Source organism: Haliaeetus leucocephalus, unplaced genomic scaffold (genome assembly GCF_000737465.1).
Source record: "Haliaeetus leucocephalus isolate CR32 unplaced genomic scaffold, Haliaeetus_leucocephalus-4.0 Scaffold439, whole genome shotgun sequence".
In the NCBI taxonomy this organism is placed as follows: domain Eukaryota; kingdom Metazoa; phylum Chordata; class Aves; order Accipitriformes; family Accipitridae; genus Haliaeetus; species Haliaeetus leucocephalus.
This window is the reverse complement of record NW_010972875.1, coordinates 3,176,050-3,203,735: the sequence shown is the minus strand read 5'-3', so window position 1 is coordinate 3,203,735 and position 27,686 is coordinate 3,176,050. Positions and strand designations below refer to the sequence as shown.

Here is a 27,686-nt window from a genome sequence, read left to right as displayed (position 1 = left end):
ACAGAAAAGTTCAGGTTTATCCAGAGAACCATGGCAGAAGGTGGATTTGATCCTTGTGAATGCATTTGCTCGCATGAACATGCAATGAGAAGACTGATTAATCTGGTAAGGATAATATGAGGATATTTGGAAGGGTGGTTTTTCAGACATTACTTCAGCTGTTGTAGATTTGCGGTTACTGATGCTTTTGATTATGCTTATTCAGTTGCGTGTACAGTTAGAATCTGTGTATCTGACTTTCTGATGAGCTTTTGAATAGTTAATACAAATGATAGCTTTCTGTTTATTTCCTAGGGCTGCATTTTGACAGCGTTTCTTATTGAAATGTTTCTTTGTAACCCTTTTTTAGTCTGCATAAAAACAAACTACCCTGCAAACTCTGAGTTCAAGGTGATAGCACATATATGAAGTTCCACATACTCATATGGCAAGATAACAATGTCTAAATTTTTAAAACTAATCTTTAAAAAGTTCTGAAGTTGAGAATCCAGTGGTTTTGAGTTCTGTTTCTTGCTGTGTCATTAATATGGTTGAGTAACTTCAAGCAAGTTATTTTACATTGCTGTAACTGTGACCTGTAAAATAGCAATGATTCTTTGCTTCCTTATGGAACTTAGTTCACTGTCCATTGAAGAAAAAGCTACAAAGTGCTGATTTTTTTTTTCCTGAGTAAAAGTATATATTTCTTAAAATAACACTAATGATTGTGAACTGTGAGCAATTAGGTGACCTTGATTACAACTCTAATTTGGTTAAACTGGTTTTTAAGATCACATTGTACATCAGCTTCACTGGATGTACTTCCCCTTGTTGATTTTCATAAGTTTGTTTTTATCCCATTTTCTTTCTTAGGGCCTAAATTAATGTTCTTTTAAGTTACTGAGTACATCAACTGCTCAAGGCAATATGTGTGAAGAGCATCTTCTCTAGGATCAGGCTCTTCTTCAAGAGATTTCTCAGCAGTATTTTAGGAAGGTTATCATGAAAATATGGCATCCACTAGCCTGTGATAAGAGTAGGGCTAATGTGTAAGTCCCCAAAGAATGTATTTCTGGGAATAAGGAATCAATTTGTGTGCTTGCCCTTAAAATAAAACCACTTCCACATGCATACATCCACAAAAGAACATACTTGTTTTAAACAGCACTTTGCAAGAAGTATATATAGCTTGTTCTTGCAAATGTGTGGGTTACACTCATATAGCCCTGCTTCACCCTGAACATAAAATCCTGAGCGTCCACACTTTATTGGCCTTGGAGTGTATTGTTACACTATCTCTTCTGGAGTGCCGGGTGAAGAACCTGACGCCAGGCAGATGCTGTACCTGTGCGTGCTCTCAGGGAGCTTGGCTGACCCCATTTTCCAGAATTTCTCTGCTCAGAGTAAGCAGAGTTCACCCCGCATGTCCATAACGCAGCACTGCAGAACCTGTGCCATCCTGTCCTCACATTGCACCCCTGGGCCTGTGCACACAGAATGCCTCCCCAAAAACACACAGGCCACACTGGGAGCCAAAATAGCCCAGACCAGGCTCTCTCGGTGGAAGTGCTACATCAGTGGCTGCAGCAGAAGGCAAAACCATCCCCCACAAGGACAAGAGGAAATGACAAGCGCTTGTCACCTCACAGACCACGAGACCAGCATCCATCAAAGCTGGAGGTGCCAGACAGCCCAGATCCATGTAGTGGCCAGCTGCACCAAAGTCCAAAATGACACCAGACAAATAGAGCATGTCTGCATAGCCAATTCCATGTGCTTTATGGGCCCGATATCATTTCCCTTTGGTAGTTCCTAAGTGTGGTGCAGCCAGTGCTCTCTTGGTACTCACAAGTCATTAGAGGTTGACTCATTTTGTTATTGCTGAACAGGCAATAGGCTTATTTGGGGGATGGAAGTGCAAGAAGTGAAAGGGATATGTGCCCATTTGCTGGTGTTACCAGAATTGTTCAGGGTGGAAGGGACTTCAGGAGGTTGTCTCGGCCGACCTCCTGCTCAAAGCAGGATCAACAGTGAATTCAGACCAGGTCATTCAAGGCTTGCTTTCCAGCTGAGTCATGAAAACCTTCAAGGATAGCAGTTCCACAGCCTCTTGGGGAATGTTTGACAGTCCTTGTGGTAGAGAATTTTTTCCATCTGGTGTTCTAGTTGAATGTGTCATACTCTCTGCCATACAGCACTGTGAAGAGCCTGTCTCTGTCCTGTCCGTAACCTCCTTGTAAGTACTGGGGGGCTGCTGTTAGATCCTCGCAAAGCTATCTCTTCTCTGCGCTCAGCAATCCCAGCTGCCTCAGCCTCTCCTTACTGGGCAAGTGCTCCAGCCCCTGGTGACCCCCTGCTGAATTCACTTCAGTCTGTAAATATGTCTTGTGTAGGGAAGCTTGAGACTGGATGCAGTATTCCAGATACAGGTTTAAAGTGCTGAGTACAGGGGTGTAATCGCATCCTTCAGTCACTTACGCACTGTTTAAAGGTCAATGCTGTTGGCACAAGGGTGTCGAAAATTGAGGCTTCTGTGCAGAACAGTTGTCTGTTCTGTGGAGCCTTTACATCAGGGCCCAGCCATCCTAGCTCATGCTTCCCAGTTAGAGGCACAATTTCAAAATATTCTGAGCTCTCCCTGCTACCCCCCTATGGACCCTCATACACATGTTCTTTCCCAAGAAGGATTGTCCTCTTGTCCTCAACATGACATTTGTACCATATCCCACAGTTGTGTTGATTCTGGACCTTGAGGCCTCTAGGCACATGCTAGAGTGGTGACAAAGGAACCCCCAGGACCAAGCTTCAGGAATTCAGGAGGGAGAAGGGAGGATGCATGTTGGCTGCCCTTTCCTCTGAGGCTTGTCGGATGCAAATCTGCAGTTTTGACCCCCATTCAGCATTTTTTCTTTTCCTTTTTTTTTGCTAGAAGATATTGACACTCAATGGCACCAGTCAGCCAGTTCTTATGTTGTGGCTGGAGGATTCTAGGTATGAACGATGTAGGTGAGTTGTGTCCAATGTCAGAAGAAGTGCCACAAAGGTCTGTGAGATTTTGTTCCTGGGCTGCTCTGTGCAGTGTAAGGTGGGTGCAAATGGATCATCTGGAGGCACACTGGTTCCTGCATTGTGAATGTAAACAGAGCACATCATAGGTGCACGCTCTTGGGCAGTCACCAAGACCAGTCTAACAGTGTTCCTGTGTAGTTGCAGGAATGGAGTTTATTGCTCAGTGTCCGGCTTCTAAAAAGATCATACCAATTAGCACTTGAAACTGTGAGGAGTAAGGGGAAATGCCAGATTTCATCTATCCTAAAAAGCAAAACAGATGGTCCTAAATATTTATAAGAGCAAATCACTAGCTGGGATAATTGAGCAGAATCTAGAAAGGAAAAGTCTCAAAAGTCTCAGTCACCAGCCAGAGTATCCTCAGGTAACCTGTTGCATGATTTTAGCAGGGGCCTTGCTAAACCTTCATTATTGCATCTGTAACTTTTATGCTTCAGTAAGAGTTTGCTTTCTAAGCTGCTGTTTTTGCACTCAATCTTACACAACATAAGCAAACAGGAATTTTACTATTTGTTTTAAAAGGAACCCATGAACTTCGGTTCTCAAAGTTGCTGAACCCCGTAAGTCTCAGTGGAGACTGGGTACCCACTACCTCTAAAAGTTGGATCCTCAAAACCTTTACTCCAAAACCATTGCAATACAAGAAAGCTAGGCAATCTGTGGTTGTTCAGCCTGTGGGAGGAAAAAAAATATCCAAACATGCTGTATAGAACCAGAATGGTTCCCTATACCTACTTAATTGTTGATTCTTTTTAACCTAGATAGGTATAAAACACACCAGAGCACATTTGAATGTGTTGTAGTTGGGAGTACTTGTCAGGATTTTGGAGCAAATTGCATAACAAAGTGGCTGTCATTACCTCCAGACTGAGCATTGCAAATCCAGAAGTTCATAGTTAAGATCAAATTTAACAGAGTAACTGTAATTATAAGAGATGCCCAGAAATGTACTTTTAGGATTCTTCAGTTCAGAAATGACATTGTGCAAAAACCACGTGATTGATGTAGACTTTAATAACTTGCATTTGGGTTAAAGTAAACTTTACAGGCTCATTTGTTTATACCTGTATAGAACAACACTGATAAGAGTTAAGGCTTCTGCTGCTGAAGAAGGCATGATGTATTCAGTTATGACTGTTACATGTAGAGTTAGAAATACATATTCAGATACACAGGATTTCTGTTAGAGTTAACTGTATGGGAAATTTGAATGAAGCTGCTATGCCAAGGTCAGACAGAGGTTAAAAAGTCTGACTCTACAACCTGAAGTTCTGGTTTTAATTCCCAGCGCGTTACTTTTAATTTCTAATTTCACTGGTGTATTTACTTTGAAATTCTTAGAAAATGTATTTAGCATTCAAAGTACAATTTGTGGATGAATACATTATATTTTTTCATATATAGCGTATAGTTTAAACCTCTACTTGAAATGCAGGCTTCAGTTCATCTTGTCATTACAATTAATGCTTATACAATGAAAAAAGAAAAGCTATTTCATTTGAACTCTTCTTCCTCTCTGCTATTTGTAACACCACAGAAAATTACAAACAAGCAAGCTGTTTGTTTTAAAAAAGCCTAACTCTTACTAAGCTACATGGCTTGATTTTCTGTCCTTCATTTTGCTTGACTAAGCAGGGGTTTGTTTTGTTGGAGTTTTTTTCTTCTTAATTCATAATACCACAAAGATTTTATAGACAGTGGACTGTATGTCTCTAATGCGTGTGATATTTGTAAAAGATTTTTTGCTGCTTGTTAGGTTAACTGGGAGATATTGTTCATACCCACAGTTCTTAGAACTTATATGTACATACTTAAGTGGCATTGAATTCTCTTATGCTGAATGTTCTATCATCTTCCAGAAGTGGATTTTTCAGGGTTCTCCTTGGTGTCAAAATATGAAAATTTCACACATGGTAAACTTCTGCAGTATGGCCACTGTAAATAATAAACAAACACTATGATTTTCAAATATTCCTAGGAAACAATAGAAATCTAGAGTCTTTGGCTGTGACTTCATAAACATAATTTCTAGTATGTAATACCCATGGCAACATCTGTTGTGATTTGGTGGTGCTGTGTAACAATTTGACTATTGTATGTTGGGCTCACTATTTACTCTATGGATATAGTAGATAACTGGGAACTTTCATAAGAGGAAGCAAACATGGAAGAAAAATATCACAAGACTTTCCATCCTCTGCAGATGCACAAGAGTTGTCAAAAGACAATGACAGGTCTGTTAGCTTGTATGACTTTATCTCCTGTTCAGTCTCCTCCATCTGCAAAACTTATTTTGATAAGAAGAACCAAAGTTCAAGAATGAAGAACAACAAATGGCATCAAGTACTTTAATGGGGGTTCTCTGTCAGACAAGGGGCCTGTTGTTTGAAAGAGTCACGGTGAAGGGCATTTTGTGGTATCCAGAGGAAATGGTTCCTGTCTTAGTTGTGGCAGAAGATAGCAAATCTCTAGATAAGAATGATGTTATATTTAAAACTTTTTATTTCCTTTTTTTCCACTTCTTTTGTAAAATAAAAATCTGATTGCACTATGTTACTCCTCTGAACTTTGATGCTCTCTGAGTAAGCATGGCTGATCCATGGAGTATCTTAGCACAAGGCTCAGATCAAGTCTGAAAATTAAACTGAAAACACAGTGTATGTGGTGGCAGGGGATAATCATACATAGAGCATCTTCCATGAAGCCCGCGACCTGTGTATGACTACTTAGAGTGGCCAGAAATGTCAAAGCAAGGCAGTAACACACATAACTTTGTGTGATGTAAATGTCCTTTTTTTCCCCCTTCTGATACAGTATTATTTGCTTTACAGAAACTGTGATTTCAGAATTCTCTCATACTAGTTTCTATGAAAATGAGCAATATGTTCTTTAACCTAAACCATTTTTAATTCTGTAATACAAAAGGACCCATTTTGATAAACTGCCAGCATTTCTACTGTAGAGATTTGATGGCCTTACAAACCTCTGTGGGAATTACAACCTTGTGTTTTGTTCTTCTGTAGCTAATTGCAAAGTAATGGCCCATGTCTAGTTATGTTGCTATATCAGAAGGCTTGAATGTCTCAAAAACTCAGGGGGATACAAAGCAAATCATTCTTTATTTTAATCTCTCTTGTATTTTGAGGTGTCACTAGATTTTTATAGCAAAAGTTGCAAATTCTCAAACTATTTCAACACAATTGGTTGAAACGCTTTTTTGTCAACTGAGTTTCCACATAATTCTCTTGGCCGGATCATTTTAGAGTCTTGCTATTATAAACTGGCATAGTCTGAAATACTATCCAGCATAGCCATGAATCTTGGCTGAGGGAGACTTTGTGCAAACAGCACAGAATAAACACAGATGACTAAAATAGATCCATGTTGTGTGCTGCAAATGGTTGAAAAGCTCTCAAGATGTCAGCACAGCTAAGCCCGACTTAAATAGTCCCTCAGGCAACCAGCAAAAGTGAGTTACCCTACTGACGTGGCCTTCTACTGAAAGCACAGCAGAACTATACCAAATACATTTGTGATAACTTTAAAGTGACCTTCCAAATATGGAGGTTGTTCTGGAGACTTCTTACACAGGTTCCACGGCATTTGCCTTCTAATTTATTTTCTTTTTTAATAGTAGTTGTTACTGCTTCTAGTCTATACTCCTTCTTAGCCAATCACCCCAAGAGCAGAAAACTGCATTTTGCTCTCACTTGCCCCTTTTTTTTCCAGACCTGTGCTTTCAATTCCCAATTTCTTGGCGTTCAAGCTGGGTCAGAAACAATCTTTCCCAACAGCTGAACCTTAAGTTGCCCATTAGGACAAAGAAGCTATCATCCTTCTGAGATGCAGGGAAAAAGACTTGATGCACCTCCTAAGGCACTGGGCCAAAAGGATAAAACACAAGGTTGGAGTGTCAGGGTGTGAGCCGGTTCCTGAGCACTCCTGCTGCGCTGCCTTCCATTTCCCCGCCTTTGCTGGATGCTCAAGGTGCTGGTGTTGCACAGGTTAAGGCCCCCAAACTATCACAGAATTCATGCACTGCTAGTAGTCTTTAACCTACAAACTAGTTCTAGACCAAGCAGTGTAAATGGAGGCTATTTTCTAGACAGGTAAGTGGATGTTTAAAAAAAAAAAAAAAAAGCCATGAAAAATGTTGTCTGCTTGGGTTTATGTCCCATGGAGACCATTTTTTCCTCTAAGGGATAAGGTATCAGGACTTAACTGAAAGTTAAAAGTGCCTGTCATTCTTTGTGTTTCCCATTCCTGAGCTTTGTAGTTTGCTGGAAGCTGCTGCTTCTTAACCAGTGTGTGTATATATATATATATATATATATATATATATACATATAAAAGATCTCAGTCATGCCTCATGACCATCTCAAAGCATGCATAGTGTGACAGTATTGCAAGCAGTGCAGAAAATTATGCATTGAAAATTCTGTCAGCTTGATATTCCAGACGTAATTAATAGCTATAACCTGTATTATGAATGGCTGAACTCTGTTTGATGATCAGAGCTGTGTTGTAGCCATCTCATTTGAGGGAAAAAGGAGAAAATTGTGCTTTTTCTCTCAGGCCACATGTGGATGTAATCAACACTTAGAGCAAACTGTACTGATCTGTTGGAACTTGTAGTTCTAAGCCTTTTCCTCAAGGCTGCCTACGTGGGAGTACACTTTTCATTTGCTGATATGCATCACTTTACAGAAGAAACTCAACTGTTTGGTCAAAAAACCCAGATGTATTCTGGTTTTGTATTTTAGATAAAAGTTTGCTAATGCCCTCTTGGGAGATCTATGTGTGTTGTTCATGAATGTTTTCAGACACCTCTGTATTAATACTATGTAATATTCTATCTCATCCATTTGTTGTCTAGTATTTCATGTAGTCAGAGGTGCTGTGAGCTGCTTGTAATGATCCTGACTATCACACTGCTTCATCTTCTTTTCCCTGACTTTCCCTGTTCTGCTAATTCATTCTGCTTTGCATTCACTAAAAGTAGGATGCCAGTGATACCACAGGTCCTCAACCACAGCAAAATTATAAAATGAAGTACCAGCAGAAGTCTTGCGATTGTAGGAAAGTGAGGGAAGTGTAGAAAAGGGGGATCTATATGTCACTGAGGTGAAACAGCAATCCCAGGAGAAATGAGAAAATAAAGGGAAGAATGAGTTCTTGCCCAAATCAGGGCTTCTATTTGCACAGTGATCCCTCTGACTTGTTTATCTGCTTCATCTTCCTCCATAAAATTTCATGTCTTTCAGTATGAGAGTTAATGTTCTCCCTCTGTCATAAATGGCAGATGGTTCTGGGTCCTAAGAGTTGGTTTGTCATCTAGGAATATTATTCTGAAAGGTACCAACCACCCCTCTCTCTGATTTGCCATGGAAGAGAAAATTACTTGTCACTTCACAGGACCTAACTCCATATTTTTATTGCAAACTGTTATTCTGTCCTTGTATGAACAATCATTTACTTGATTTTAATTCTGCATATGCTCATAGAAAATATAGGAGTGGGGAAAGCAGCATTCACTTTTTCCTTATTTGTTCCTCTAAGAGAAGCTAATGTAGTTTAAGACACAGTTTAATGCCATCGGTATGCCCTTCTTTTCCCCTTATTTTTCTCTTATTTCTCTTGGCTAGCTTGTAGCAGAAAAATGCATGTAGGTGTCATTTTTTGCATCTTTAAATCTGAGCTCTACAGATAATGCTACAATTCAATTTGCAACCTGGCTTGTATTCAGCACTGCCCTATCCTACTGCAGCAATTTATTATCATGTTGTTTACTAAATCGTTTATATACTTTGGACAGAGCAGACGTGGCTGCCAACAAAGCTTAAACAGTGATTTCATTACCCAGAAGCATATGAACGCAATCAGGAGTATGCCATGGTGTTGTCATCTTCTGGCATCGTTGGAGAGAAAAAGCAGAGCTTACAACTGGTCTAAATTGCAAAAAAGTATTTTCACAAGGGGTGATATTTTGCCCTTGTTATCACATAAAATTTTCTATCAACAGTCTTTATGATTCCATTTTAAATTTACTTTTATTCATGGGATGAATGACCATATCAAGTTAGTTATTTGTCCTTGCTTTCCTACTTATCTATCCTTTTCTTTTCATTGCCACCATTATCCATTTCTGCTCTCTTATCTTTGTACCTAATTTATCTGTTTGTTTCACACATCTCTCCGGGCTTTCTTCCATCACAATTTTTTGTGTGGAGGTCTTTTCCTGATGTGGCTCATGAACTTGCTAATTTTTCATTCACATATTTTCTGAGGACTTATTTCTGCTTTGAGCTGTCTCAAAAGTTACTCTAAAAGGCAATTATTTTAATTATCCCTAAACAATTTACTTTCATCTGCCATTCACACTAGACTTCATTGATTATTGCAGTGTGCTCCTGCCACTAGTCCTGTTCTTGTTTTGTTACCTCTTTATTACACCATTTCTGGTGTTGGAAAGTGCTTTTGGACAGGAATTATGCCATTATTTCTTCTGAAAAATGACAAACTGGTAAGCTGTCTGATCATTGGTATCTTCCTGATATTTGTATGCTTTGTCTTTTTTTTTTAACTCTTAAATAATACACTTAACTCTAAAAAAGAAAAAGTGTTCATACTGGATAGGAACTCTTAATCTTTTTTCAGGCAAGACACTATTGACTTTAATTAAAAAAAATAAATTTGTCTGAGCAGAGATTGCAGGACCAGTCCCAGGGTTTGTGAGACTGTTGAACTCTGGGGTAGCCAATTCTGAAAACTCATCTGAAGAGTTTCAGAAAACTCCTCTGAAGAGGAAGCAAGGGAATTGACACAAGAACGAGTTACTGTGAAGGCAGGCAGAAGTCTGAATTTCCTTCTCCACAGTAGCTATCTGTGATGAGTGGTAAATGCAAAGCAACTTAGCTTCTTTCATGGGAAGACTGAAATGATCCCGGTGGCTGAGGTCACTGTATTGGAAAAACAAGTTCTCTGTTTAGCTAGATGAAGCTTTTTCACTGGGCTTACTATTTCACTTGGACTTCAGTGATTTTGTGGAGCAACTAACATGCAATAAAAGTTCACACCCTGTTTTCACCACACAGTGGCATGTTTGTATGCCCATAGTAGCTTTGCACATGAAAAAATAGAGACTACTTAATATAGTGACTTCATAAAAAAGTTTCCAGAAGCCAGTAGCAGTGTCCCTTCACTGTGACTGTTCATGTTTTGTTCACAGCTGGGGATTGTGAAAAGTGGTGGCTCTCATTGCTAAAAACTGTACAGAGTCCTATCAGAACATGGCTTCTGTTATAAGAGTAGCAGCAGGACACAGTCAGGTCTCAGGTATGCTTGATGGGTAGGTAGATGCTGTTGATCCAAAGATGACATGTTTAAAAGCATCAAAGGAGCAGGATCTAAACACTGCTGTGTTAGTGTGAGCGGGGCTAAAAGCTGTGTCTTTTGGAAAAAGGAAAAAAAAAGGGGAGGAAGAGCTATTTCAAATTTGAACTGGGAGCCATTTTAAATGTGCTGGTTTTATTTTTGCAATGCAAAAATTTGAGTGTCATGGGGAAAGAGTGAGGAGAAGCCCTCATCTCTCTTACCACTAGAAGTAACTTGGGGCCCCCAACATAAGAAGGACATGGACCTGTTGGAGCGAGTCCAGAGGAGGGCCACAAAAACGATAGAGGTCTGGAGCACCTCTCCTATGAAGACAGGCTGAGAGAGTTGGGGTTGTTCAGCCTGGAGAAGAGAAGGCTCTGGGGAGACCTTATAGCAGCCTTCCAGTACCTAAAGGGGCCTACAAGAAAGCCAGAGAGGGACTTTTTACAAGGGCATGTAGTGATAGGACAAGGGGTAACAGTTTTAAACTGAAAGAAGGTAGATTTAGATTGGATATAAGGAAGAAATTTTTTGTCATGAGGGTGGTGAGACACTGGAACAATTTGCCCAGCGAAGTTGTGGATGCCCCATCCCTGGAATTGTTCAAGGCCAGGTTGGATGGGGCTTTGAGCAACCCGGTCCAGTGGAAGGTGTGCCTACCCATGGCAGGGGGGTCGGAACTAGATGATCTTTAAGGTCCCTTCCAACCCAAACCATTCCATGATTCTTTTTTTCTCAGCATTGTGTTAGGTTTACATTCAAAATACATCAGTAAGTGAACACTGATTTACTGTAATTCAGCCACTGGCGCCTCCCAGTTCCAAGAACTTATGAGGGGCTTCATAGAAACCAAATACTCATATTGACCAAGTGTTCCTGTGGTGTGGGGATTATTAATTTAAATTATTTGACTTAAGCTATTCAAGATTTTAAATGTTCTTGGAGGGAATCAAAGTTCATTATTTTATTTTAAATAGCATGCATACATTTATAATCAGTATTTTTACTTGTATTGCCTGCAAGTTTGCACTGTATTAAACCTGAAAATTTTGGATCCTTTTTAGCTCCCTTTTAGCTTTCATGCTGTTTACAATTTGTGTTTACTTCATTTTGGACAATAAAAGATAAATTAGTTCATTTTTTGGCTCACATGCACTAAGCTGTTTATTGTATTTTGATGGCAAATTGCACAGAGAATGTTAAAATTCAGATATAATCATCTTCATTTAAATGGAAGAAAATAATAATTTCTACAAATATTTAGGTTTGTTACATTTTTCATTCTTGTCTTCTTTTGTTGAATAAGTCCTGATGTTTCACTCACCTAATTTCTGTGTTCTTTTTAAGGGCCTGTTCCAGAATATACTGAAAAACATGAAAAGGCTATTGCTGACTTTAGCAGGTGTCAGATTAGGCAGTCAACTATTAATCTTCCACTCAATTCACATTTTTGACAACACAAGGATCTCTGAAATATGAATAAAACCAAAACCACCATTAATAATATTGCCTTGAAGTATATATGAGTTAACATATTCTAAGAATTACTTCTCCATTCAGATTTTTCTCATCAGCTCTGTAGTGTTCCCAGTCTGAAAAACATAGAGTGTATTTGGAAAGTCTTTTTGAGGGTTTTGTTGAGAAGAGGGAAGGTCTGGTTCAACTTTTTACTATTATTCCACAAACTTTCATCCAAACTCCCCCTGCACATCGGAACAGAAAATCTGAATATAACAGACTATTTCTTTCCAGTCCCTGATAATTGCTCTTTTTTCAATTACCTGATGATTTAAATGTCTCACATTCAATCTTTTTCCAACAGTTGCTATGCCCCTTAAGGGTGTAGCCCTCAAGAGAGGGCTAATTGGTAGAAGGAGCATTCTTGTTTCAGCAAAAGGTATTACCTTTCCCAGCCGTTCAACTTACATAAGCATTTCATACATGTGCCAGAACTGTTTCTCATCTTTTGACTAATTGAGTGACCGCAAGGGATCAGATTTGTATTGGGTTACAGAGTTAGGATCTAGTTCACCCGTGCAAATTGAGAAAAACCTGTTTTTTCTGCTGCTTGTTTTCTGTCATCTGCCATGTTTCATCCCAAGAGAACAATATGCAGCCTGCCACTGAGCTATTAAAAACAGATTTGTTACTTGGCTCCCTGGCTTACAGAGCCATCCTAGAGCTTCTGCTCATGGATACTGAGGTTTTGCATGTGCTTGTAGTCAGGAGGAGAAGTGAGCATGAGAAGATACTGAGTGTGGGTTTTATCATGTGATCTGTGGCTTCTTAAAACCTATTTGAGTCTATGAGTGGTCCTGTTCTGACCAAATCTTCTCCAGCACAAGCAATTTTTCTAAGAAATTTTTATATTACCTGGAATAGTTAAGAAATATTTCTAAGAAATATTTGTATTGCTGGATATGAATGTAGCAGAGACTATGAAGTGTAATTTTTTTAGGTGGGATCTTTAAGTCTGCATGATTAATATGATTATGTATTGTTTGCAATTTAGAAGTATTTCATACAATTTACAAAAATTGAAGTTTTTTCATACTTTTCTCTTGTTACTGTTTCACAACATAATTTGAGGTTTCTAAACCTACCTTGAACAGTTAGTTTCTAAATCCCCATGAAAAAAATGGGAGCATCTGTTGTCCAAGCCCTCTGGAAAGCACAGCCCCATTATCAAAGTACAGATGGCTCTGTACTTTGTAAAGGTTCCTCTGTACATTGTTCCTCCATACACAAGCAGACCTTTTTTCCATATTTGCAGGATACAATCTAATATAAGAGCATTTTTTCAGCAGAGGTCTGCAGAGCAACTCCTAATGGTATTTTTTTCTTTAGACTTCTTGCTTACTGAAGTATTTCGATTATTGGTGTTTCCAGCAGTACTTTTCATTCTAAAGTCTTGGAGCCTGTCCTGTCTTTTGAGAAGTCACCAAGGATGCCCATGGGATAAAACTCAGTATCCTACAGTCACCAAGCCTGTAGGCAGAATTCTAACATCAAATGGCACCCTCGGGGCACAGAGGATCTCAGGGATTATATACTTACTTTGTCTTAATCATGTTGCCTACTATGCCAACAGGCATTTCCAGGCAATGTTTAGGCTTTTAATGAAGAAATGGTTGAGATGCCAGTGAATGACAAAGCATGGTGTGATCATGGTCACCCCTGAGACTGTTCTTCAAGAAAGGCATAGCTGTAGCCGGAATGTCTTTCTGTTGTTGTTGAATAAGCTTCTCTGGTGGTTAACATATTCATGTCAGTCAAAGCTGGAGCTCAATCTTTTTTTTGTAGTAGCAGTGGAAGCTCATCTGGTAGACAGGTGAAAGAACAGGATGTTAACAGCAACAAAAAGAGCATGCACCATTTTTGGGATGGCTTTTATAGAAACTTTAATTGCATGGTTTAAAAAAGTTGTATTTGGACAGGATGTAACACCTAGAATGGAAGACAACTAGTCTTGTGGCTAGAACACCCCAAGGCAGTGTTGCCTATCTGGTCAAACTAGATAAGCTGTATGAGTACTAGCCATCCTGGGGACAGAGGGATAACTGGATGCTCTATGCTTGTTGACCGGTATGATATTTCTGATCATATACCTATTACCCATTTTAATTCTGGGCATCATTCTGTGTTGAAGAATACCTGCAAACTGTGTTTTACAGAGTAGGGATTATAAATTACGCCCCCTCCAGGATTAAACCCTTATATAAACAGAAGTTAATTATGTTGTTTATCTCTTTGAAATGCGAGTATAGTGATAATTCAGTTTTCCCAGTTCAAGAATCTCAGTGTCAGATATTCCAAATTGGTACTACTGCTAACGTAAAACCTCCCCTTTGAGAATGACTTCCAAAGTTTAAAAATAAAATGAGCTTTTACTTTTATATAAGAAGGGCAGGAAATACACATAGTTTGAGAGATTTTTTTTTTTTTTAATAAGCCAAATAGAAGTCTTTTGTTTTAATTTCCCCTGCTGTTGTTTTTAACTATAGAAACAGCTGAAAGGTTAAATCCAGCCTTCCCAGTACTTCCTAAGGAACTTCTTTGTCATCTCAGTAAATTTGCTAGCAGATCTTAATATATTAATGAAAGGATTAATGTGATCAATCTCCAGTTACATTTTTTTTCTTTCTCAAATGCGTCAGTTATTGAAAATCATTATGATAAAGGAAGGAGCTTAAACTTTTCCAAATATCTTCCTCCTTCAGTTGCTCATCTGTTTCCTTGATGTTCTTTGCATAATATTATGACTACATACAGCAAGTCAGTTATGCCAATACAAGGGGAAATTGGGTTTGTAGAAATTATTCATGTATTTCTTTCATAAGGAACATCATCTTTTCTTCTCTTTTACATTGGTATTTACACTGGTAATAAACAGATCAGCCTGTTGTGGCAAGAAGTGTTGGGATTTGTGACACTGCTGTGACATAAAACCTGTCAAAAAGCAAATGTCAGTTCTAACCACAGCACCATAACAATTCTGTACTTTTTACAACTTTTATTATTAATTGGTGTAGTTTACCTAAGCAGGGGATAGAACCTATTTCCATAATACAGCAGATTAAATCCCATCCACTTAACCTCTCTGTGCCTTATAAAGAATGTGATATTTGTCTTTCTTTTTTGACTCTGTCATCTGTAAAATAGTTATACTGATTTGCAGGTTATCCAGTGTTGACTTTTGTTGCAGTTAGCAAGCTTACCTAGTCTGTAAATGCAAATAGTCATTACAGTTGCTAAAGGCATTTTAAATTTTACCCCTCAGTAAAGAGAAAAACCAGTAAAATACATATTAAAATCTGCTTTTAAAAAAAGATCTTAGGTGGAAAAAATAGCAATTGCTAAGTTTAAATATTAAATTTTAATTCAGCTTCTCTGTGTGCAACCTTTATCACAGTTTGATCATGTATTGTTATGTAATCACAGAGTATTTTAATGTTACTTGATCTAGATAACAGTGGTGGCACCCATCCATTATAAATCCCCCAAATGGATGTAGAGAGTATATCTTTATCTAAGAATGCCTGTATCACTATAGATTTTTAACTTGAATTTTAAAAGGCATTCAGTGGCTCCAACCTGTGTGGAGCAGTAACACTTTAATCAGGTGATTTAAAGGTATTATGTAAACAGTGTTCAGAAACTACCTCCATACCTGGGATTCTTCACACACCATAAGCCAGGTGCGATGCAGTAAAGGATTGGTTATAATCTTCCTTATCTTGAACTTGTGCTCTGACATGATACTAAATCATGATTTCAGTAAAAGCTGACCAAGTCTCATTGCTAACTGTCACACCTTTTTTTTTTTTCTGTTTCAGCTGAGACAATCCCAGTCGTACTGCACAGACACAGAATGCCTTCAGGAATGTGAGTAACTATCAAGATCAGGTGCATATAAGTAAAATAAACAGTAGTAATTAAAATACAGTGTGACTGGTCTTTAAAATGTAGCAGTTGATTTAATGTTATAGGAACATATTACATGAAATCAAATACTACAGTACTAAAATTGTTATGTGAGGGAGGTAGTTTCTGAGAATCTGTGATGCAGATGAACATTTGTACATTGAAAGCATTGTATGGAAGCAGCAGTACTGAGCAGGCTGGAGGTATCAATATAACAGCATGACCATTGATAGGGCCCCAAGCATTGCTGAATCTTACCATTGGCCTCCAGATAGGATGATTTCGATTTTTCCCTATGGAGAAAATTTGGAGGGGGCTTTATTTGTCCCCCTTACAGTCATAGCAGCCTAACCAGTGAAGACTGGATATCCAGCACAGATCCCACACACACACGTACACAAGTTCACGGCTGGGGCTGAGTGACTTACTGTCAGTACTGTGAACATTCTGCTTCACTGGGAGGAAGAGGAGATTCCCTGCCAGCTCTGACTGAGAAGTTGACCTACACCATGACTGCATTTCTGTTTGACTCATTGGCTGTGTAGTTAATGAAGCAGAGTACTGATGTGTACACTTCCTTGAAATTTGCTGTTAAATACATCAGAAAAACTCTCCCAAACGGTGAGCATTACCAGGACAGTCAAATGTTACCAACATCTGCAGGGAAGCATAGCTGTGCAAAGGTTATGCAGTAACGTAAGCTTGCCCTGAGGCGCTCTGTTTGCACTCTTCATGGTCTAGATGGAACATCACCAAATGCTTATAAATAAAAATGAAGTGGTTCTGTTTTTCCTATATTGCTTTACCAGTTGAGCATATGAACTCAATTAGCCTGCATCAGGACTACTGTAATGCTTGGAGGCAGCAGGGAGCACCCAGGCAGTGTTCCTGGAAGCAAGAGCTGCTGGTGCCTGTGACTCCTACAGGTCTAAAAGCAGTGCGGTCAAGGTTTCCGGGATCTCGGGTAGAGGGCATGCCTTCGTTCACTCTCATGTTCCCTCTACATGTCTCCCTCTTCATTCCCTAGTAAAACCTGTTTAGAGATGGGCATCTAGCTTGGACTTGCACTGTGCCCTCGCAGTGTGAAACAGTTGCAGATTCATTGCCATGTTGGGCTGAAGGGGAAAAGCAATGAGCTTTCCCAGATAACCCCTGAAAAAAAAGAGTGGGGCACACATGTGCCATAACAGTGCTGCTGGCTTTACTCTTTCTTTATGGGCTTTCCAAGTTATGCTGTGCGTCTGTGACTTGCAGCACCCCTCCTCTCCCAAATGCACCTGTCCTAGGGAGGCTTTTTCGTCTCTCACACCTTAGACTTCTATGTGCGGGTTTTTTTTAAAATCACAGACATGTAGGAGAGGGAAAGAGGCAGGTGACAGGAGGCAGAATATTTTCTTTATTAGAAGTAGGCACAGACAGGCTGTGCAGCTTTCTGAGCTTTAGTCCAGAGTCAACACCAAGTGATCGTAGGTCATTCTCACTCAAGCCTTGGGAGTCTTGGCTCATCAATATTTATGAAGCTTTTAGGCTAAAGACTGTATAAACGAGTAAGTTCTGTTATGTGTGGGCACAAAGCTTGTGGGATAGCTTTCATGCTACCAAGCTATAGTACAGTGGGGATGTGAATGGTTTGCAGCAAATAGCTTTCCATCCTGAAAGAGATCCTTGCAATAACCATCTGTGCAGATGCAAGCAGTTTGGCAGCAATTGTTCCAAACCAGTGGTTTGTTTCAAAAACCAAAGCAAAAATTATAGAGTAAATCCTCTCCTACATTATTATATTGCCTTAAATTTAGTTTCAGCAAAGGTATTTTTCTGCTGATGCAATGACACTGACTGCCTATTTGTCAGATTATTTTGTGATGCTTCTGTGATTCTGTGCTTGGGCCAACATGAGCTCTGTAAGACTCCCAGGAGTCAAAGGCAAAAACAAACAGATTGAGCCTGGAGAAGCTTCTAGAAATGTTTTCAGAGACAGATTAAAACAATTCTGGGCCAGTCTTCTGTCCATTGCTTCATCCTGTTCTGATGAGCTATACCGTGATGAGCTTATGTTTGAGGTGGGTCTCCTCTTCCCTAGGTCCCACAGCTCCATTTCCTGTTACTTGCTGAGTTTCATTCCTCATTTCAGGACCTCGACACGAAGAAGCTTGTTTTACTCCCACCCATTTGCTCATTCCCAGGATTTGATCTTCCTTCTGGAAGCACAGCTGGGAATGTTGTCATACACAGATTCTTAAATTGCATCAGTTGTGGAATAACTGACGAGATGTTTGTGGTTTTGTTTTGGGAAATGTCGGGGCTGTGGTTCAGCCACTGTCACAGCAGCATCATGTGTTATGCTGTTGCTACCAGCTGGAAGTTCTCAGAAACACCCTGCGTCGATTCCTCCTGAGCACACTTTGTTTTTTCAACCCTTGATTTCAGATCTTTTTTTGGTTTTTGGAGCCAGATCAAAGCAATAGCACCAATGCTCTCTCATTCGCATTTTTATGTTATTAGCCCTAAATTCTTATTTATGGTTGTTGGCACCATTATATTGTAGTGACTACCCTGCAGAGAGTTTCCTGCCAGGGTCAGAACCAGTGCTTTTGGATTTGTACTCCTACATACAGGAGGATATGAGCACCACTTCAAGGAGCATTTGGGCACTCTGCTTGATGGCTGTTCCTCTGCTGATTCTCTGTCAGAGTGTCTGCCATGACGGTAAAGTATGTATCAGAGTCTGGTGACTGTTCCCTCCATTTCAGTGGGTGCCTTGGAGAAAAAAGGCTGCAAGTTTTGAATATGCAAGACATTTAATATTCTGTTGGGATTGTTTATGCTCAGCAAATCAGAAGATCTTACGGTTTCCCTTGAAATGAGGAATAAGTGTGATAATTCTTTTCTGAATTCTGTCTAATGCAAGTGGAGCAGGGAAGATTTCTCTGAAGTGTGTGGCAGTTGCAGCATCAGCGGTTCATCCAGCCCAGGGAGGATCCCCAGCTGGTACTGAGCTGCTCTGATGGCTCATGGCCCTTCACAGTCAGCCTTCCATGTCAAAGGAAATGAGGGGCCACCGCCTGAGTTTTTTCTCTGTCTCCTAGCAATTCCCAGATGTTGTGACCTGGATTTACCACATTCATATTTTCAACACTATTCGCAGTGCTCTACTGGCTTGTAATATGGTCAGCGATGACTGTCTCAAATGTTGTCTACTCTACTTCCAAACTTTTATGTATTTTAACATGAATGCATATCTGTGATTCATCTTGAGTTGTAGTCACTTAGGGGAGTCACAGCAACCTAATGAAATGTCTGCCAACTCTTCCCTCCCTTTTCTGGTAATTCCCTTCTCCCTTCCTCTGCTCAAGTCCTTTTTGGCTTTCTTCAGTTTCCTTATCCCTGCCTTTTAAGAGTGTCAGCTTGCAGGGATAAAAACACTGTGAAAAGAAGGTGGCACAAGTCAGAGAGCATGCTTTTGCCTTTCTACAAGCAGATGTTAAACAGTAAAAAGCTGAAGATCCAAAAGGAGATATTTCTACCATGAAAGGGCAGACAAAAAGCACCACATGGAATACACTTTTACAGTAAAAGAAATGCAATCTTTCCTCTTTTTCTTTAGAGTAAACCTCACTCTGAATGAAAAATAGCACTTTAAGAGGAGAATTAAGTTAATGTAAGGAGTATTTAGCAAGGGCATTTATTAATTTTAGTATTGTATTCTTGAGATTTCAGTTGCACAATCAGGAGGTGCTTGACTTTTAGTCTTTAGAAGTTATTTTTACCAAACTCATCATTTTAGTAGCTTTGACTGCCTTCTAGTAGAACATTAAATGAGGTGGCAAACATCTGTCACAGAAGATTTTTTTTTTCCCTTCCCATTTCTCTCCGAGATAAGACTAGTTTATGTGGCCTAGTCTCTGTTTCTGTAGGAAAAAGCAAGCCAAAGAACTGTATCTCGTATGTGGAGCAACAGATAGGATTCACCACAGTCATTAGCTCCCATGGGAGTTCATCCCACAATCTCAGACCAGCTCCTCATAAAGTTTCCTCCTGCACAGAGATAATTCAGCCATGGTGTAAAAAAATTCCAGGTAACCACAGGGGCAGAACTGCTCACGGGCTTCATTCAGGAGTGTATGGATATATAGGTACGCTGAGCCCAGGGGACCAGATATTCTGAAAATAAACACCTTGGGCTGGATTCGTTGTTGTGTTGAAAGGCAGGTTAGAGACTATAAGTTTCATGTCACTCAGTGACACGGGAATATGTACTGCTGTGTTCTGTACTAGTTGGTGTCTCCCAGGCACTGAAGGTTAATAACCGGATCCATCCATCAAAATGAGTGGTGGGAGCAACATTCATCTGTGAGGTCAGAACAGGATGATCTTCTATCCATTTGGAAATATTAGAAAATATCATAGACAGGTGCTCTTATAGGATAGCCTTTATTCTTCAAGGAATCAAAACCCACTTCTAAATTACCTGCAAAAATATCAATTATAGGTAAAAGCACTGTGGCTGTGAACTCTTAAAAATAAAATTTTTTTTCTTCTGCCCATCAGCATAAATTCCATCCTGCTTGGTTTCAGCTTCACTCAACTGTTCTTTATCTATAAGCTGGTCTTATCTGATTATTTTGTGAGCTCGGTGATGGAGGTCTTTGTAGCAAAAGATTGTTGTCTTCTACATATTATTGCTCCCAGTAGTTGAAACAGCTTCTTGTCTGTTCTCTTGATTTGTGATGCAAAGCTTGAAAAGTGTGATTCACCCCAGCTATGTGAGACTTTGCTTATCCTCATGTCCTTATGTTAAGAGATTAAAGTAACAGATTCTGAAATATCTCACGTCCTTATTAAAACACATGGTCATTTGTGAGAGATGTGGGTTTAACAGTTCTTAAACAGTGTAAATAGTCTTGTGGCTGGTTTAGTATCTGGCATGCTTTGAGTAGGTAGTACAGGGCCAAGCTGTGTTAGATCAGCTGTTGTCTTGCTTAACTTAGTTTAGAACATGTTTCAGCACATTTGGTTCCATCTAAATTGTATTACAACAGAGGCTGGAAGAAATTGTCTTGCATGAATGCCTGTGGTTTCCCTCTGTGGTTCCTTCTGCTCCCTTCCTTGACCTGTGGCATGAGCTGACCTAGCACCATTTACTTAACCCAACTCTTGTTTAACCACGGACCCTGAGTGCACTACGGTTCAGCAAAAATTCCAGAAGGCAGTCTGACTAGTCCCTGTTTCTTTGCATTGTACAGGGAATCCAGTGTAACAGGTAATCTGAATTTTCAATATTCTACTGAACATATGTGCCAAAGCAGGTACCTAAGGCTGTCTTACGTGCTGCTGAAGGTAGTCTCAGGGTGGCTCTAAATGTTGTTTGGAAGCCCCATAATAAAGCAGTTGTTCTTTTCATGCCAAATTATATGCTAGTTTACTGGATTGCATATATAAAGGTCATCCAGGATTTAAAATATCGATATATGATATTGATAACAATAATATTTTCCCTCAACACAATTGCAGGTCTAAACTCTTACCTGCACAATTCCATATGCTTTCTGAATCAATTATATGTTAAGAGTTTAATGAATTAAAGGCTGTAGCATTCTCATGTATTTTCTTTGCACTATATCTTCTCCTCATATACAGCACACGTTATTCACTTGGATCTCCAAAAGAATCATCACTTGTAATTGTACATGCTTCTAATAATAAAATTACTTTACATTAGCAACTTCTTGAGTTTTGAAATGTCTATATTTTGGACATTTAAAAGGCAAGAGATGTATGGCAGATGTTAACGGTGGTGTTTGTGCTGTGAGAAGCATGAACTTCTATAATACATTTTTTTCTTCTTTGACATTTTTGAATACATGTGATGTTGGTAAAGGACATCAGTCCAACAGCCCCAACTCATGAAGTCTTATTCCCAGAACAGCAGTGTTGTGAATGGCATAGCTGTAAGCTCCCCCACAATGCCCCTCTGCTGTGTCTTAAGTGTGTTATGAAGAAACCATTTTCATAGAAGAGCCTCTGTTAAAAATGCTACCCTGTATGACAGTGATAAGGGTGGTTCTTTGGTATCAGCATTAACCTTTGAAGAAATGACTCCAGCAGCTCACTGGGTATAAGACATCTAGCAAATGTTAAATAAGAACAGCTTCCAACCGATACTGAATCCAGACTTGACTCCATAATGAGATGATCCAAATGAGTTGAGACAACTGAAAAATCTGTCAGATACGAGTGTCTCTGTGGAATTTCCCCACATGTTAAAGTTTTCAACTTGAGTAATAAAATAGAACAGCTCTTCTCTTTCTGAAGGTTATTCATTATAGCTTTGTATTAATTGATCATCTAGATCATTAATGAAGATGTTAGGTCTTTAGATACTATTGTAAATGAAGCCATGCAAGTACCATAGGTAATTAACTGTACATTGGTTTACACTTCAGCTGACAACATTAGTTACAGTTTGACTATTTGAAATTACGTTTCAGAGGAGAAAAGTTATTGTTGTCAAATGTGCTGGTATTTGCAAGAGTTTCTTGATCCAAAAAGACTAACCAGCCATCTCCAGTCTGAGGGGATTTTCTCAGTTTTATTTCCATGCTTTGATGTCTCAGCCATTCTGTATGGAAATTTAGGTGTAAAATTTCTATATTGTATTCCTGCGCTTCGCTTTTTCACGTACCTCCTCAGCATTTTTTCCCCTCCTGACAGATACATTTTCCTTGATGCTATCAGAAATACTACATGACCTGGATGGTCAGTCATGGAGATCTGGCATATTGACACTGACACCTGTTCAAACAAACTCTCAACAAATAACTTAGAGTAGCCAACAAAATTATAACCATTAGTTTGCTCCCTTCTTGCTAGAATTAGCATGTTCTCTGTGTGGGGCCTAACAACAGAGTCTAAGCTTTCATCTCTTTAGTCTTATTCTTTTACATGTTTGAGGCAAAGAACAAACACCAACATACAGATGGGGTTTTTTTCCCACATAAATGTATTTTGCATCAAGTTTGATTTCTTAAACACAAAGTGTGTGTTTATCATCTCCAGTTCATTAGGAGTTAATGTGAACTACGAAATATTCATGGTCATTCTGAGAATTCCAGTGAAATCTTTTGAAATAGATTCTCTTTTCAAAGGGATAAAAAACGTGATAATAAAACAGTGTAACAATAACCAGGAATTACTTGTCTCAAAGCCAAAAGGAAAGACTAATCAGAAAACCCAACTGAAAAATATTTCAGGTTTTTTTCTGAGACTTATGTTGCATTTTTGTTTTCATTCTGGGGAAAGAACTCTGCTGGCACGCTGTATTATAACTTGAGTTTTCCTTGTCTGTAGTGCCAGGACCAAATTCCCCCAGTGACAATGGCATCAGCTTTGCCATGATAATGATGGCCTGGGTGGTGATTGCACTTGTCTTGTTCTTACTGAGACCTAGTAATCTGAGAGGATCCAACACAGCCGGAAAACCAAGCAGCCCTCATAATGTAAGTACATCTTCAAGTGCCTGGCAGAGAAACTGTACAATAGCTTAAATGTGTTTTGTTTTAATACAGACTATCTTACAGTCATTTTTTCCTTACATTTTTTTTCCCTGTATTTCCTTGGAACTCCATTAGCAATGAAAGTGAGTAAAACCAAAGTGAAAGTACAATCACGAAGGCCAAGTGTGAGGCCTGCCAGGGGATGGAGCAGGCACGGGTGACTAAGTGTGGGTCATAATGTCCTCTGGACACTGGCTGTCCCTAGTTGGAACTGCCTCCTGCCTTCTTATGTACAAGGGGAAAATCACAGCTTTAAGAGAAGACTGTAAACAAAATTACAGCATGAAACTGGGAAGGTGGTCTTTGTCCTAGATGTGGGGTCATGGAAAAATCCCTATCGATGCAGGAAACAGTATTGTTCTTTGATGAGCATTTACTCTGAATATTGAAAGAGATACTGAAAGATCTTAAAAGAAAGCACAATGTAACTCTTCTGAGTTCTTTTATTACTAAATGCTCTTATGTGAAGCACTGTTTCTATGGGTCTGTGTATTCTAAACTGTATGTGGGTTTTTTCTTTCTTTTCCTCCTTCCTTACTGCTAGGGACAAGAACCACCAGCCCCACCAGTGGACTAGAGCGTTCAGCATTGGAAAAGTTCAGCGGTTAAAACCTTGCACGACCAAATGAACAAAGTGACCAGATTACTTCTAAACCCCATTCAATACTGTTTTCTTTTCCCATTTATATAGAGCAGAATTATCATTCAGCAGTTATCTTCATGAACTGCTTTTTGCGACTTCAATTTTAAGTTAATTTTTGCTTTGTATGTTATTACAATTCCTAGTAGATTGTAATTTGAATAATGATAAGGTGTTGCAGAGGTTTTTTGGTTGTTACTGTTACTGTGGACATTCCACTCAGTCTCTTTCTGTCACAATGATCTTCATTTCTTTGCAGTGATTTCTGATATGCATTGAAAGAAAAAGAAAATCCCTGTGCACCTATAGTAATGGAAGGTTACTGACCTTTCTTCAGATTAATCCATATTTTTTCTCAAGTATGCTTTTGAGAGTTATATTATGGTTGCAACTATTAGCTTAGTTATGTGGTGAAAAATCGAAATTTTTTTTTATTTGCCCTGGGCTCAGAGCAGCTTTTAGTCTGGTCTTTGGACCACTAACATAGTTTTCAGGGTTGTTGGCAAAAGCATGGATTGTCCACTAGAATTATACTATGCGTGTGTGTGCGCGCGCGCGCGTGTGTAAGTGAATGTGATAATTGCCACTGTCAAAGCTTTGACATACATATTGGGAACTTTACACAAAAGATTATACCACCAAAAAAGAAATCAATTTAATCTTCTTCATTAGTAAATGATATATCTTATTCAATGTGTTATCAAAAAAATATATTCCAAAACCAGTTTTGTTTACTTGTACACTTTATGAAACAAGAAATTTAGTGAGAAGAACTTGGTAGAATTTTCTGTCCTGGTATAGTCTTTTAATAATTGGTATCTGAACAAGTTTTGAGCCGTGATGTAATGTATATTGGACAGGATGAAATCATACCAAGAGGTTACCAAGGTTACCAACTTTTGGTATACACCATATACTGGATATTCAGGTTTTTTCACCTGTATGTTATCAGCAATTCTTAACATTTTCATCCTTATCTACTGGTTGTAATTGTAGAATAACAAACTTGCAGGTGACTACATATGGCATGTCTTTTCCCTCTAATATTTGTCTGTATGTGTGGTGTGTTTATGTGTGCGTATGTGTGGCTGTGCACATACCTGTGCACATCTCCCATTGTAGCAAATGGGAATGACTTTTTTATGTACATTAATTTAAGAACATTTTAAAGATGTACAGAAAAGCAACACTGTATATTTTTCTTGATCAATTTGAAAAATTGATGAGAATAATGTAAAGAACATTTTTATCTTACCAACATGAAGCTTCTTTCCATAAAGGTCAGTAGAACAGACATATGGGAGTTCAAAGCCTTACTCTACAAACCTTTATTTCATGAGGACTTTGGTTACGGAGCTGAAGGGACTAACTGTTTAGATGCATAAAGGTTTGTGTTAACAGGCTCTAACAAAAATCTCACATCAGATCCCATGGCTGACAGACGCAGGGTTTTCCTCCTCAGGGTAAATGGTGGGCCAGCTAAGCCTCCTTGTAAAGGTACAGCGTAGACCTGAAGAAAGGCTTCTGTAATTTGATGTAACTGCCCTTTGAATTTCTGTGGAATAGTGTGCTCCCAAGCATAGGAGCATGTGTAAAAAATAAAAAAATTTAAAAAAAAAAGAAGATTGGGCCAGGTGCTCTCAGTGACATCAGTGCAGTGCCGTGTAAAGCAATGGAGCTGCAGCAGAGAAGCTGAGAGAATTTGTCCTATTACGTCTAATGGTGTACAGGCCACAAACACTGTGTAAAGATGTCACTGGGACAAGCAATCTGATTGTGCTTGCTTTTTGCCTTCCGTGTACATTTATGTTTGGGATACTGTTTTGAACAGAACGAGTAACACAGCATCATTTTGTTGAACCAACAAGGAGATACCTATAATCTCCTACAGTGACCTTTTCTCTGAGGAATTTTGGCCAGAATTCTTCACTATCGGATGCATAAAACAGGCTTCCAATTGATTAAAAAGCCAACTAAAACAGGCTTCATTTCAGACAGAGTGCCACTCCTCATCCTATTGGAAGTTGGTGAGATTTACAGCAGATGCTCCTCACTTGTGAGGATCAGTCTCGCTTTACTTAAATGTCTGTGTATGTGTTTATAAAACTCACCATGTGCACCCAGCTCTAGCAGTCTTGGCAAATGAACTTTTTGTTCAGAGTAATGTTGTGTTTTACATTTAGATGAACTGTCTTTGCTTGAAATTCCTCTTAAGTAATTGTCCCAGTGATTTTATACATGTCTGCTTTCCTCATGTAAATTGCTATTTTAAATTTTCTATGTAAAAGAAAAAACATTGGAAATATTTTATTGTAAAATGTTTTACTAAAGAGCCAGGCCACTATCCCACGTCAAAATGTATGCCTTTTAAATTTAGATACTCTCTCCAAGATAATAACCTTCAGATCACCACTCTTAATTAAAATAGAAGTAACTAATTGTAGGACTGTATTTTGCCACTCTTATTCATGTTAAATAGTGCCTTACTCATCAAGTAGTTGCACTGAAGTTTGTGGGACTACTCTGAGATAATGTACTAGTAGCAGCTTTAGTAAGGGTGGCAGAAATCTGGCCTTTAGTGATGTAGTTTGCGATGAAATAATTGTATCATGGTTACAGATGTTTATGGTAAATTTTGAGAAGTGTGGAAGAGATTAGTGGTATGTGAAGCTTCAGGATATGATTAATTCTGTAATGAGGGTTTTAAGCTCGGTTAGTAAAAGATGCAAGTTGTAGCCACTTGGGAAATACAGAGGGAAGTTTACAATTATACCTTAGCTTAGAACTTTGTTAAAACAATAGTATTTTTAGAGTCTGCTTAACACAATTATTATACTCTGAAATGAGAAATCATATGTATTCACGTATTGTCTGCAGATCACTTAGCCTTGTAATGCTCATGATTGAAAAAGGAAGAGTGATGATGTGATGTACCTAATGTAAATCGGTGGTTTAAAATGTCTGAATCATGCCAAACAAAAAATCATCTGTGCCATTTGCGGTTTCCTAGTAATCTTTTACTGAGTACTTGGATTGGGATAAAGGGCTTGTACTATGCACTTTTTATTGACTTAACAAAATAAATAGCAATCGTTAGTAACCTTTTGTCTTTGTCTCTTAGTCTTTGTATAAGATATAGGACTGCACCAACCTACCAATTTCTAAGGTAATTTGAAATAATCTAAAAAAAAGTATCGGTAAAAACAGCGTGTCATCTGTGTAACTTAAAATGTAAATTCTAACTTATCTAATGGTCACTTGCCTTCTGTATGTATCTCAAGCAAGTCAGAACAAATTATAAGCAGTTTCCAGGGTTTAAGATACTTTGATGACCAATGTGGACGTCTCTGCCTTTTGCTTTTCAAAGTAGTTATGCAACCTAGGAAGTTAGAAATAATACACTAAGAAAAGTAATGACAGAGGCCAAATGTGCCAATTATGTTACTTCTTTTTAGATCAAATCCTACTACTTTGGGGATTTGCAGTCTGTTTTCTAGTCCAGTTCTTGGCACTGTTGGACCCAGAGCTGCTCTGAGGAAGGAAGATGCTCCAGTGGATCCGAGGCAGCATGTAGAAGTAGTAGAGACCTGCTGCTTCCTCACTGTTCCCATAGAGTGCAGCACTCTTCTTCCTCCGGCAGTAGAGCA

The 27,686-nt window shown here is 38.9% G+C and overlaps 1 protein-coding gene across 1 annotated transcript; it reads left to right on the top strand.

Annotated features, from left to right (window-relative positions):
* Positions 1-27,139, top strand: SMIM14 (small integral membrane protein 14). Its single transcript, XM_010574448.1, has 4 exons — positions 1-105; positions 15,759-15,807; positions 23,194-23,342; positions 23,944-27,139. The coding sequence occupies exons 1-4, from the start codon at positions 31-33 to the stop codon at positions 23,974-23,976; spliced, it is 306 nt and encodes a 101-aa protein (XP_010572750.1). The 5' UTR covers positions 1-30; the 3' UTR covers positions 23,977-27,139.
* Positions 27,140-27,686: the final 547 nt, after the last annotated feature.

Coding starts and splice junctions, on each gene's coding strand:
- SMIM14 (XM_010574448.1), top strand. CDS start 31: ATGGCAGAAGGTGGATTTGATCCTTGTGAATGCATTTGCTCGCATGAA. Junction 106..15,758: donor TGAGAAGACTGATTAATCTG/GTAAGGATAATA, acceptor TTTCTGTTTCAG/CTGAGACAATCCCAGTCGTA. Junction 15,808..23,193: donor CACAGAATGCCTTCAGGAAT/GTGAGTAACTAT, acceptor CCTTGTCTGTAG/TGCCAGGACCAAATTCCCCC.